Source organism: Carlito syrichta, unplaced genomic scaffold (assembly GCF_000164805.1).
Source record: "Carlito syrichta isolate Samal-C Ts95f unplaced genomic scaffold, Tarsius_syrichta-2.0.1 Scaffold312120, whole genome shotgun sequence".
Lineage (NCBI taxonomy): Eukaryota > Metazoa > Chordata > Mammalia > Primates > Tarsiidae > Carlito > Carlito syrichta.
In genome coordinates this window covers 205,098-219,433 of record NW_007256216.1, presented here as the reverse complement: position 1 = coordinate 219,433, position 14,336 = coordinate 205,098, and the positions used below count along the sequence as shown (strand labels likewise).

Below are 14,336 nucleotides of genomic sequence, written 5' to 3'. Positions count from 1 at the left end.
CAGTAGTTTGACACAGGGAAGTCAAGTGTTCCTGATAATTTGGGGACTTAAGTTCAGATTCTTGAGTGGTTGAAGAACATTAGACAGCCAATGGAGTGGTACCAAATCCCTCAAGAGTATACCCCATTGAAACATGTACATGGGCATGGGGCCTCTGAGAAGACACATAACTATTTGCAAACAGGTTATCTGGCTTTCAGCTATTGCTCTGAAAAATTTCCAAAAATGAAACAAAGATTTTATACACACACACACACACACACACACACACACACACACATATATATGTATATGTGTGTGTGTGTGTGTATATATATATTCCTCCCCTAAGATTTTGTTTCCAATGAAAGAAAATCTAAAATGGATCCACTAATTTCTTCTTAATTGTGAAAGTGTTCCAAAAATTCAAAGCACGTTCCCCATTGCATAAAATCAAGCAATGCCAAAATTTTGTAGGAATTAATTTTTCTAAGTAAATCTTTTAATGGAAAAAGTAATAGAAATATGGAAGGAACTGCAATTTTCTAGGGTTACATGGAATGTGCAAAAAAGTACAAGTTTTCTGTAAGATTAAGAATTTCTCAATTAAGTGTCTTTCGTATTTGAGCCCAGTAATCTGAAATCACATGAGGTGAATAAGCAGTTTTCAGAAGAGTACACTGTTCAACATTCAAAAGGTAAGCCCCCTCGACTCACTTCCAGCATTCTAGAAAACAATCCCTTTGCTCTAGCATAAGAGAAGGAACAAGTCTAATCTGTGAGCTCCATCTACCCAGCTGTTTTCATTGGCCTCATTCTGTTTCAGTCATCAGCCATAACTCAAGGTTACGTGGATGCGAGCAGTGTCAGTCTTGGCTTTCCCCATTAGGAAGCTGACTGCCAACCACCACATGTTAGGGAAAGAGGCCAATCCCCAAATGCCTCCCTTGTCATCTGCTGGAAAATTCCTAGCAGGTGTAAGGGGTAATTCTCTTTTTCTGATTTGGGGGCAAAGTAATTTTAGTCCTCACTCCTCCGTTTTCATCCCCAAAAGATCCTACTACCCTAAGTTCCTCAGGAGCTTTCACAGTCTAACATCCAACACTTAAATCAATTTCCCAGGGTCCTTCCTAGAACGCTCAGAGAAGACGCTAACACCCAATAGCTCTCTACCTACGGACAAAGGTGCCAGGCTGCCTCTAAGAAGATTGGCTCGAGTGCAGATTCAAAAATAAAAAGTTCACAGTCAATGGAAAGTGCTCTCATTACATTACACACATAAAGTATATGTTTGATTGGTTCTACATTTCCAATAGACATTATTTTGATAGGCTGTATTCTCGTAGAGAAGAATGAAAAGCCATGTGACTAGTCACATCACACCCCATTAGTTAGTCTGGGAGATAAAGTGATTTCTCTGTCACAGAGATCCACCAGCAGCAATTAGTAAAGGGAATCAATCTTCAATTATTTCCTCCACAGAAATAGTCCCTTTCCTGCCCAGGCAGGCAAATTCTCAGAATGATCCTAGGAGAGAAAGGGTTAATGGCAGGTGGTAGGACTGATATAGAACAGCTGCTTTCTTCCCAATAACTCTGGGAATTCCAACGCAGGTTAAATGTGAAACTTAACACTGATGGTGGCTACTAGCTTATCCAGAGCCAGACCCTGATAGCGCTCACCCTTTTTGGCTCCGAGTTCTACCTCACTCATCTATGGTTTAGAAATGTAGAGGCAAATGCCCCTGGCAGGGTCCCTACCCCAACACTGTACAGCCTCCTCTCACACTGTGTCCCCTGCGGGGCAGTCACAGCGCTGTGTCAAACTCCTCTGGGGGCTCGGTCCGATCCTCTTCGTTGGGCTCGTGCTCAAGCCTGCTTTCCTGGTGCTGTTTCATTTGCTCCTTCACTTCTTCTTCCAGGTCACGAGGTACAACAAATTGATCCTCTGGTTCCATCTGAGTAGGGGCAGCAAAATAGCCAGTTTTCCTCTTGGGTGCTTCTGTGGCCACTTCAATGAGGTTCAAGCTGTCTTCTAGGGGCACGATTGAGCCATTGGAGAGTTTCTTTCCATACAGACAGGAGGTGGAGGGAGACTTCTGTAACTCCATCTTGTCCTTGTTCATTGGCAGAAGTATACCGCTATTTACACTGTTCTGTCTTCGAATACCAAAATACAACCCTCGAGTATGTTCCTCAGGACACGGGGTAGGAGTCTCTCTAAGAGGGGGTGAGCTCTCGAGATCTCTCCCTCTGCAGCAGTGAATGTCTACTTCTACCTCCACCTTGCTGCCATTGGTTATGACCCCCTCAACAGGCTGATCATCATCACTGTCCAGGCCATTGTCAGACTGATTACTGGAGAAGGTAGCACAAGAAGGCTGGCGCTGAAACACCCCAGAGGTGGGTGCTGGATGGAGGCTGCAGCGCCGCTCTGGCCTGGGAAGCAAGGCAGTATCCAGGCTCCCAGCATTATGCTCATCAGAAGCAGTGGACCCCACTTCACTGCTCACCTCTGAGGTGGACATCTCACTGCTGAACTCAGAGGCAATCCCACTGCTAGAGGATGGAGTGGTTGGCTTTGGGGCATCCTTGATGGTGGTGGTTGAAGCAAATCCCACAGGACCTGGGAGGGTGAGCCCATTCATTTCGCAGGTGCAGCCTTCTTCACCAATGTTCAAATAAACCACCATTGCCCCTACATTATCCTGACAGCCATAGCTCTGGGCTAATGTGCACAGCTTCTTGGCAGCTGCTAATGGGTCTTGCACATGACGCACTGCACTGACAGCTTCTGTATAGGACAGGTGTTCCCACAATGCTTTGTTTCCCAGAATCAGCAACTCATCTTGAATAGTCAGTGGAGTGGAAGATATGTGGGACTTGGGGAGGATCCAAGGGTAGAGGTATGTACAACCCAGCATCCGGGTACAGCAGGTTACCCCATTTACTTTGTTGTCCTAGGGACAAGCAGAACGAGAATTCTGAGAAACAATAAACAATAATAAGCAAACTTTTATCTTTTAAAATCACAGTGCTAGGGATCTATAACAAAACAGAATTTATATGTTATATAGTTTTTCCTATGGGCTAGTATAATTCTAAGTAGTCTTGTAGGCCTCAGCATGTGTTTAAATAGAAAAACAATAAACAAAACTCATTAATTCTCTATCACTAGTACTCTCAGAGAAGCCAAAACCAAGATGGGTCACTAAAAATGATTTCTCATTTAAAGGTACAGTTGGGGCTGAAAAGATATCAATTGGCTAAGAGAATCTTGGTAGTAAAAGTATCAAATACCCCACATATTCAAAATTTTTTTCAAAAGCATCAAATAATCTCTAAGGTTATTCAGTCTAAAAAAGGAGAGTCTGAAATCTGTAGCATAATTTACCTATTCTGTAAGGATTGTACCAAGAAAAAAACAGCAGATCAAATCAGAATCCATGTATCGAAACTTAGAGGAAAAGGAATAACCCTGCTTGCTGTTTGAAAATATTTATATGCCAGACACTTTGTACTGATTTCTTGTCAAGAAAAAAACAAAAACAAAGCAACTCTGAAAAACTCAGAAAATTAAGTTCACAGCTGCAGTCATTCTCTGAGCTTCTTATTTGCCAGAATTTGTTATAAGCACTAAACTTTAGTTTCTTCATCTGTAAGGTGGAAATAAAAGCACTTCCTTCATTAGTGTTATTGTTAAGATTAAATAATAAAGGTATGGTGCTTGGCAAATAATAGACAAACGATAAATGTTTGTGGTTAAAATAACATTTATTTAAAAATTTCCAACTTTCTAGGACCCTCTAAGAAAAATCTAAACAATATTATCTTAACTATGTAAAAAATAGTAGTGTGTGCCTATAGTCCCAGCTACGCAGGAGGCTGAGGCTGGAGGATTGCTTGAGCCTGGAAGTTCAAATACAGCTTGAGCAACAGAGTAACACCCCACCTCTAAAAAACAAACAAACAAATAAATAAATAAATTTAAGATATTATGCTTTATTCATTTTAACTGACCTTCCTAAGACTAATATCTCATACTTCCAGAATTCTAATATTTATCAACTACATTATAATGACACTTTTTGGTTTTGTGTTTTCTTAGATGGAATGTAAGATGGATAGAAGTCTGACAAAACAGAGAGCCCAGAAATAGACCCACATAAATATGGTCTGATCTTTGACAATGGAGCAAAGACAATAAAGAAAAAACAGTTTTTTCAACAAACGGTGCCAGAACAACTGAATATCCACATGCAAAAACACGAATCTAGACACAGAACTTATATTTTTCACAAAAATTAACTCAAAATGGATCACAGACCAAAATATGAAACATAAAAAACTATTAACTTCTAGAAGATAAAATAGAAGAAAATCTAGGTAACCTTGGGTTTGGTGATGAGCAACAGCAAAAGCATGACCCATGGAAAAAAATGACAAGTGGGCCTTCATTAAAATTAAAAACTTCTTCTCTGAAAAAAAACACTGTTAAAAGAACAAAAAGACTGGCCGGGCAGGGTGGCTCAGCCTGTAATGCCAGCACTTTGCGAGTCCGAGGTGAGTGGACTGCCTGAGCCTGCGGGTTCAAGACCCACCTGGGCAACTTGGCGAGACCTCATCTCTACAATAAATCAAAAATTAGCCAGGCATGGTAGCGCGTGCCTGTAGTTCCGGATACTTGGAAGGCTGGGACAGAAGGATCACCGGAGCCCAGCAGGTCAAGGCTGCAGTGGCCGGGAGCAGCCACTGCACTCCAGTCTGGGCGACAGAGTGAGACTCCAACTCAAAAAAAAAAAAAAAAAGAACAGAAAGACAAGCCCAAACTGGATGAAAATATTTACAAAATACATATCTGACAAAGGACTTGTTTTCAAAATATATGAAGAACACTTAAAACTCAATAATGAAGAAACAAACAATCCAATTTAAAATGGGCAAAGATCTGAACAGAATTCTGCTTTGCAATAAATAATGTTCACACATAACTGGCTAACATTTTTTGGAAAGCGAAGACATTATGCTAATTTCTGGAAAGAAGAAAAGCTATAAAATAGTAGAAATATGAATGCTTCATTATAAAAAAAGAACACCAGAGCATAATATTAACCCATATACAGTATAAACCAGGAAAATACTGAAAATGCTGCATTTTAGAATGCCACTGTCAAACTATAGAACTCTTCTTTTTGAAATAATAAACCAGATGAGTTGGAAATTAATTAAGGGGAACATTTAAAATTCATCTTAGGCCAGGCACAGTGGCTCACACCTGTAATCACCAGCACTTTGGGAGGCTAAGACAAGAATTTGAGACCAGCTGCGCAATGTAGCAAGACCTTGTCTCTACAAAAAAAAATCAAAAATTAATCGGGTGTGGTGTCACTTGCCTGCAATTCCAGCTACTCAGGAGGCTAAGGTGGGAAGGTTGCTCTGAGCCTAGGAGGTTGAGGCTGTGGTGAGCTATAATTGTGCCACTGCATGCCAGTGACAGAGTGAGACCCCAACTCAAAAACAAATTCATTTTACATGCTAACTATGCATTTCAAGGATCACAAATTAGAATTTTTCATTTCTAACTTATTTTACTTTTTCTTTTTGCTAATCACTAACTGCTTAGTAGATTTTTTTAGTCACTGAAACAACCTGAATGTAACTTTTCTCTGGATTGGATACAATTTACAAGGCATGAAAGGGAAGAAAATAGACCTTCATCACCTCTATGCAAAGCAGCTTTTACTAGATTTGGGGAGCAGAAGTGACTGGCAGAGAGCAAGACACACCTCTGTGATGATGGCTTTTTGGTCCTTCACTCTTTGTGCCTCCTCTGGGTCCTGCTCCAGGCTGAAGACTTTAGAAAGGGGCACTGGCTTCCCACTTCGGCACAGGACTGCTTGGCATGTACCAACATTTGCCACAGTCAAGCTAAAACTACTTGCTGAGTCAGCAGTGTCAGGGCGGATGTAGCACAGGAGAGCAGAGGAGCCCAGCTTCTGGCCAGCCATTCCTAATTTCCTGTTTAGAAAGAAAAGAAAATGAAGACATGGTAGCTAATTTCAGAAGACAGTGATGGTCCTTCACATCTGTTCCTTCCTTTTTTTCCGCCATGTGATCATTAACTTGAATGCTAGCTCTTCCTATGGATGATGGTGGTAGAAGAGTTTGCCTTCCACTCGCAGCTGAGAAAACAGATTTTACAAAGCAGAGGAGATAACTGAGACGACAATGAAAGTGCATGTTTCTCTACTACATTTGTGTCTGATCACAGACTTCCTAATTCAGAGGTTCTCAAACTTTAGCATATCAAAATCACCTGGTGGGTTTGTCAGACGAGTCCACTGGGTCCCACCCACAAAGCTTCTGATTCCTTGGGTAATGGGCTGGCCCAATAAACTGTTTCTAACAAGGCTCTGGTAACGCTGAGGCTGCTGGTCCTAGAACACCACTTTGAGAACTACTCACTTAGGTTTTAAGTTCCTTGAAGGAAGTACCATGATTCTCCTTGTATCTCTCCATATACAGGGCATTCACATGCCTGCACTTGGTATACAATGCTAACAAGGAGCAGACATGATCAGAAAGATCTCGTTTCAAATTCCAGCTCTGCCAATTCCTGGCTATAGATCCTCAGCAAGTTATTTCTCTAAGAAATTTATCTGATAAAATACCTACCAGTTTGGCTTGTTTTGAAAACTTAAAATATAGTATGAGCAATACTTGGTACACTGCCTGGCTCTTGAAAGGTGCTGCATAAATTGAGTTCCCTTTCCCAAGCCCTTTATTTTGCCAAGTCTATTTTGCTCAATTCTATGGAAAAATAAACTCCTTTTCCAAAACTGTGTTTTGTGTTACAGTTACAGATACAACAGCTCAAGCTCCAGGCTGTTCCATCTCAGCCTCATTTATACAGGTTTACAACCCCTCAGTTGTTCATATCATTTATGCAGACCTACTGACGTACAAGATACTCCCACTTCAGTTTGGTTATATAGGAGGTCCTCGACTTACAATGGTTCAACTTAACAATTTTTCCATTTCACAACAATGCAAAAGCAATACTGTACGCAGTTAGTAGAAACCGTACTTTGATCTTTTCTCAGGCTAAGATATGCAGTACAATACTCTCTCGTGATGATCAGCAGCAGCAGCATCACAGATCCCAGTCACCACTAGATCACAAGGGTAAACAACCAATACTCTACAGTGCACTGTGATGTCAGATGATTCTGCCCAACCATGGGCTAATGTAAATGTTCTGAGGACATTTAAGATAGGCTGGGCTGAGCTATGACCCTCAGTAGGTTAGGTGAATTAAATGCATTTTCGACTTACAATATTTTCAACTTACAATGGGTTTATCAGGACATAACCCTATCAGATTATTCTTCAGGGAGCAATCTTTTAAAAAGTATTAACTGACAGTGGAGAAGACTAGCAGTAAATCTTAATCTACACATAAAAATGCCCCTAGATAGGATAATTAAGCAGCATCTGTGGTCAGGCGTGGTGGTTCACACCTGTAATCCTAGCACCTTTTTGGGAGATGGAGGCAAGAGGAATGCCTGAGTTCAGGGGTTTAAGATCAACCTGGGCAACTTGGCAAGACCTCATCTTTACGATAAAAAAAAAATTAGCTAAGTGTGGTGGCATGCGCCTGTGGTTCCAGCTACTCAGAAGGCTGAGGTGGAAAGATCGTCTGAGCCCAGCAGGTCAAGGCTGCAGTGGTTGTGAGTGTGCCACTGCACTCCAGCCTGGATGACAGAGTCAGATTCTGACTCAAAAAAAAGCAGCATGTGAAATAGCTGAAGTCCTAAGGAAAGGGGAAATTCAGCCACATTCATAGACAATACATATTAGCTTTGCAACACTGCCAAAGGCTGTTAATCCCCAGACATATGAATCTGATGAGTACTTCTTAACCTTTTTAAGTCACTGATTCCTTGGACAATCTTAGGAAAGCTCACCACCTTCCTCCTCCAAATGTATAACCACACACACACACACACACACACACACACATATACACACACACACACACACACACACACACAAACTTTTGCACATAAATTCTAGGCTTCCCAGATCCTCAGCACTTTGGGTTCAACAGAGAAAACAGCTGAATCCACAAGCTCCTAAGGAACCAAAGTCCCCATAATGTGCAGATATAGAGAGGACCAAGGAAGAAGTGAGATCTCTCCTTGATCCTATATTCATAATTTAGATTCTGACCTTCTGGTTTAGAGAGATTTATTTTCCAAAAGTAGAACTGAGTTAGGGATTATTCAACCCACCTGCTTACCTGTGAGATACCAAGAAGGTGTTAGCCATGAAAACTGTATCATTTGTTGACTGCTGTACTTCTTCCAAAAGCACATCTGCCATTGTACACTGGAGCAGGCGAGGGAGCTCCTCATTTCGGTCCCCATCAAACATGCCATACACAGCTCCGACACCCTCTGCAAAGTTATCCATAGCAAGGGCAGACACACACAGCCTATAAGAGAAATACGAGGAAGACAATCATCAAAGAAAGTTATCAGTAAAAGATTATTCTTCAGGGAGCAGTCCTTTAAAAAGTAAGTATTAAATGAAGGTAGAGAAGACTAGAAGTAAATCTTAATCTACGCATATAAAAAAAAGTCCCTAGAAGCCTGGCACAGTGGCTCGCACCTGTAAAATCCCAGCACTTTAGGAAGTTGAGGTGGTAGGATTGCTTGAAGTCAAGAGTTCCAGACCAGGCTGGGCAACATAGCAGGACCCTGTCTCTCTCTCTTTTTAAATCCCTAGGTATGATAATTAAGCAGCATCTGAATGAAAGAGCTGATGTTCTAAGAAAAGGGGAAATTTAGCCACATTCATGAATAGTACATATTAGCTCTGCAATATTGCCAAGGGTAAGACAAAATGCTTTCTCTTAGTAGTGATTAAGGACTAGTTTTGTCAAGGACTAGTTTTGTCAAGACCTGTCAGCCAAAAACCACCAGAGAACACCTGTGGTTAATGGTTTCTGATCAATTATGAGGGTTGTGCTATGGCTATGGGAAGTGAAGGAAGGAAAGATAAAACCACATACTCCTGTATTTTACAAAAAGTATCCCAACAATAATGTGTTTTTATAAAATAATCTGTTGATAGACTAAGATTCATTTCCAGAAAGACTGAAAAATAAAAGCAGTATGAAAATGAAAGTAGTATGGTGAACGACTGGCCAATAAAGAGAAGAGACAAAGGAAAGGGGTAGGAGGAAGAGGGAATGGGAATAGCAAAGGAGAATGCACACCACGGAACCCTGGGCTGTACAGGTAAGAAGTGCTGAAAGAACCCAGTATAGGATGTGGGCTTTGGTTGGGTCATTTTAGGGAGGGACTAAGGAAGTAAAGCACCATACTAGATTGGGTGCTGTTAGAAAATGGGGCCATTCTATGGCTGGGTATCTCAAATCTTATCTGTGAGGAAGGAAGACAAACAGAAAGATAAAGCTGTAATTGGTAAACATCTTAGCCATGTAAGGGAGTATGGACCGCACATTCATCTTGTTTTTGTCTTGCTATGTCGTTTCACAGGGATCTTATCTGACATTGCCATTCTGTGATTTGTTTGTGTGCAACAGAACATGACCTAGCTGTGAGCATCAGACCAGTTCACAGATGCCAGGAGCTGCCTTTTTTCATTCTCAGTCTCCAAAGCCAACATACTCACTTATTTCTCTGCCCTGCCATCTCAGCCAGTCCATGGCTCCAGAAGGTTGACGTAACAGTAGAATCTGTGGTTGGCAAAGGTTTCTGATCAATTTTGAGGGTTGTGATATGGCTGTGGGAAGTGAAGAAAAGAAAGATTAAACCACATACTCCTCTCTATTTTACAAAAACCATTCCAACAATATTATATATTTTTATAAAATAATCTGTTGCTAGACAAGATTCATTTTCAGAGAGATTAATGAAAGTAGTAGGCTAAACTACTGGCCAATAAAGAGAAGAAACAAAGGAAAGGGGTAGGAAAAATAGGAACCCATTATTGTTACAATCAATGCCATCTGTTTCCATTAAAAACTAAGCACAAAGATTTCTTAGTTTTAGCTAAGTGTCTATTATTAAATATTTTGACACAATGACATCTTAGTACAATGAATGAAGTTGTACTGTCTCTTAGATTTGTTATGTAACCTGTGCCACCTAAAAGACCTATGTCTGTCATGTGAAAATATTCAATGTGTGGCTCGGTGGGAGCCATGGAGTAGTCCTAATATAAACAGACTGACTACTAGATAGAACATCTATTCATAACTGAATCAAAGAAGAGAACCTAGAGGCTTTATTGCCAATCCAATCTATTGTGCTAATTAATCAAGATCTCCAGGGTCCTAAAGAAGACCCACACATGGGTCTAGTGGGCCTTAGAGCACATGTAGATTCAATTTCAAATTTTTTCCTACCTAAATATGTCCAGCGTCTTGTGTTCCAGAACGAGATTTGTATTTCCAGTCAGGTCAAGGTCTTGTAATGTAGCAGGCAGAGCCTCTGGAATCAAGATTTCTGTCAAGTCATTGCAACTCAGGTCCACAAACTAAGAAGAAATGGAGAAATCAAAAGAAAACACATGACAGTGAATTCTTTATTCCCAAATGTTCAATCTCCTACTATATCTTCAAAGGGGAACTTAATTTCTTTCCAGGAATTGGTTATGTACATTCTGATTCCAAATGCAGCATATGAGAAGAGAATACTGTTTCTTCCTTATGAGAAGAGAGCAACCTCATTCACACTCCTTTCTTCTTTCTAATAAAAGGAAAATAATCTCATTCACACTCTGGCTATTTCCCCTGGGAGGACATGATTCCAGCAGAAGTACCTGAATCTGAGGCAACTGCAGTATTTCTGGGAAAATGCTGATGTTGTTGGAGTGTGCGACAAGGGTGTGCAGCCTTTTGCAGTTTGCTATGGTTGTGGGAATCGTTTTAAGCTTGTTGCCACTCAGGTTCAGTTCCTCCAATTGCTCCAATTTATTTAGTTTGCTGAAAAAGAAACATCAAAATACTGCACTGCACCAAAAATGAGCAGCTGTCAGACAAGTGCTATTTTACAGAAGCCACAGGGTAGAGAAGGCTGACCTAGTCCACTGCCAGATGACTGGTGAGAATGAAATAATCAGACTCCGGCAAAAGCAATGGCTCATCAAGATGACCACTACTGTGATACCTCAGCCTCTCAGTGTGTTTCAAAGGCTGAAGCTTCCCTTGTTTTTCTTACAGTTGTTAGATCCTACAGGCATGAACATCTTCCAGTTACCTGACTTTCGGGAAGTGGGTGAAAAAGGACCAGTCTAGAGTTGGGAGAGTCATCCTGAAGTCTGCTTCACCACTAACAAGCTACAAGATACTGGGTAAGTTAATGTCAGTGGACCTCAACATCCTCAGCTATATAAAAAAAAAAAAGTACTAAATCACCACTAAGATTCTCTTCAATTTTAAATTTCTGCAATTACTTGTTCATGGCATAATTCATCTCCACTAAACATTTATCAAGTTCTTAGACAGTACTGCCCAGGACTGTGATGTCAATGATTCACATTGTTCTACTGACTGAGCAAAGCTTCCCATACAATAAGTAAATTATCTTAAGTCAGATGAACATCTTTATGTAGATTATTACACATTGTTTTAATTTCTTTTGATTTACTGACTTAAAAAATAAACTGCTGTAACATAGAATTTGGAAAACAAAGAAAATAAATTACAATACCGGCAATCTGAAAGAATTACTATAACCATTTTACTGAATTTCCCACCAGATTTTTCATATGATGTTTTACATATATTTTATATTTGGCCTTTTTCATGTAACATAATTTCTATCGCTAGAAAATTCATAAATTTTTTTAATAAATAAGTTTAGTAAATTAAAGTTATTTTTTCTTCTTACAATAACTCATTCACGATCACTGACGTGAATTTACATCATTCCAAATTCTGTTCCTGGTTGCCACTGATGTGAATTTATGTCTTTGCAAAATTCTGCTTCTGAATAATATATTCCGTCTGCAACCCAAATAAAGACACAAAGCTTGGAATGCTAGTCAGAGTGGTGTCTGAGGCAAATACTGGATGCCTGCAACTTTCAGCTGTATTATGAAAAAGATGACAATTTAGAAAAGACCAGTTAACTTGTGCTTAATGGCAGAAATTTGCAGCAACCAGCTTTGGATTTTAATTTTCACCCACAACCAGTATTAGGAAAGTGAAAAATTTGCTGATTGCGAATGTGATAATATATATGCACCAAAAAATAGAGACAATCAGGAAAAAAAATGTTAATTCCACTGCCCAAAATAATCTCTGATGACATTTTAGTACATGGTCTTCTTGTCTTTTTTAAGGCACAAAACTATTTTTTAAAATTAAAAATGGTGCTACATTATATATATTATTTTATAACTTATTTTTTAACTTAATAATATATTTTAAAAGTGTTCCCATGTTCAAATTTCATGTTCTTCCCTTATATATATATATATGCCTGGAATTTATGATTTGTAAATAGAAATACACTGCCCGTATCTCAATCAATTTTTTATTGTGTACCTAGAACTGTGCTATATTCTGAAAATAGTTCAAAAGACACACGATTAGGATTGTGCCTGTATAATTATAACACTGCTCAGGAAATGACCTAATAGTGGATTTATTATTCAGTATGAAACCTACATTTTTTAAAATATGCTGCTCCTAAATTCCATTTAGTTTTATTATATATATATTCAGATTAATCTTGTATGATCTCCTGTTAATTTCTGTCTTTACTATTAGTTTCTTATTTTTATTTTCTTTGGTATGTTTTAAGTTTTATATTAACCTGCTTTTGACTCCTCCAACAATAAAAGTGTTATCAAATTAGGTGAGATTCATCAGTTTTAGAGTATTATACCTGGTATCACCCAACAGCTTCATTAGCCAATATGAAGTGGTTTCATAAGCCTTGTCAGTGGGTTGTTATTTCCACTTTACACGAACATATTTGAGGTCAACTAAATTAATCTGATAAGACTTCAAGAGATCTACACATTCTGAAATTAAGATTCTACACTTATTTTAAAAGCTATTGTTTGAATTCTTTCAAGGAAACAATTAAGTTTATCCTCCTTATCTTATGAAGTTCTATCTTATTTCATAAATGCTCACAAAATTTCATTAAAATTATATCAAATATTATTTCTCCATGTTCTTCGTTTTTGAAAATATGACTTTTAATGACTACTTTCATGGTATAGTTAGAATTTTCTGGTGTTAAATTTTTCAAATTTTAGCCAGACACAGTGGTTTATGCTGTTAGTCCCAGCTACTCAGGAGGCTGAAGTGGGAACATAGCTTGAGAGCAGGAGTTTGAGGCTAGCTTGGGCAAAACAGTGAGACCCCCTTTCTTTTTAAGACAAAAAAAAAAAAAAGCCAGGAGCAGTCTGTAATCCCAGCACTTTAGGAGGCATAGGCGAGAGGATTACCTGAGCCCACATGTTCGAGACCAGCCTGGGCAACATGGCAAGACCTTGTCTCTGAGCCCAGCAGGTTGAGGCTGCAGTAGCATGAGTGTGCCACTGTATTTCAGCTGGGAGACAAAGTGAGACACCCACTCAGAAGAAAAAAAGAAAAAAACAAACAAAAAACAGGTAATTTTCTCCAGCTAGTTTTCTGTAATTGATTCAATTCATACAAGGCAAGTAGAGAGGAAAGAATACAGGCGTAGCTAGTTTCTCAGGCCACTGTAATAGCCTGACTCTCTACATATTCTAAAGCTTCTTTTTTTTTAAATGCAGAGAAATGGGAACACTTCTACACTGCTGGTGGGCGTTCTAAAGCTTCTTTTAATCAAGTATTTCCTGGAAGATATTTATTTCTCCACTGACATTGTCTAAAACTTTGATAGCATTAAATGTCATTCTTACATCTTCTTATAGGTGTAATGTGGCTAACTACTATTCATCTCTTCTTCCAGGAAGCCTAACCCTGCTCCCAGGCTGTGTAGTGCAATGAGCAACCTGTGAATATCTCCTTAAACATCTGCCTTTATTGGACTGCACTGTAACCGTCTATATATTTGTCCCCAATTTGATAGTAAATTCCTTAAGGATAGAGACTGTAACTGTTAAATAGTATTTGGCGTACAGTAGGCATTTCATATATGTATCATGAAAAAACTGATAGACTCAACAGTATTTTATAAAACAGTGTTGACAGCCGGGCTCGGTGGCTCAGCCTGTAATCCTGCACCTTTGGGAGGCTGAGGTGAGTGGATGGCCTGAGCCCGCGGGTTCGAGACCCGCCGGGCAACTTGGCGAGACCTCATCTCTACAATAAATCAAAAC

At 39.4% G+C, this 14,336-nt stretch overlaps 1 protein-coding gene across 2 annotated transcripts in view; it reads right to left on the bottom strand.

Annotated features, from left to right (window-relative positions):
* Positions 1–599: 599 nt before the first annotated feature.
* The window catches only part of PHLPP2 (PH domain and leucine rich repeat protein phosphatase 2), an 80,353-nt gene continuing 66,616 nt past the window's right edge, over positions 600–14,336 (bottom strand). For both annotated transcript variants that reach the window (XM_008069569.2, XM_008069570.2), the window contains 6 exons: positions 10,833–10,995; positions 10,417–10,547; positions 9,681–9,791; positions 8,281–8,475; positions 5,765–5,996; positions 600–2,938 (listed from right to left, as the gene is read on the bottom strand). In XM_008069569.2, coding sequence (XP_008067760.1) covers positions 1,787–2,938; positions 5,765–5,996; positions 8,281–8,475; positions 9,681–9,791; positions 10,417–10,547; positions 10,833–10,995 — 1,984 coding nt within the window. In that variant the 3' untranslated portion in view covers positions 600–1,786. The remainder of the gene's footprint in view (positions 2,939–5,764; positions 5,997–8,280; positions 8,476–9,680; positions 9,792–10,416; positions 10,548–10,832; positions 10,996–14,336) is intronic.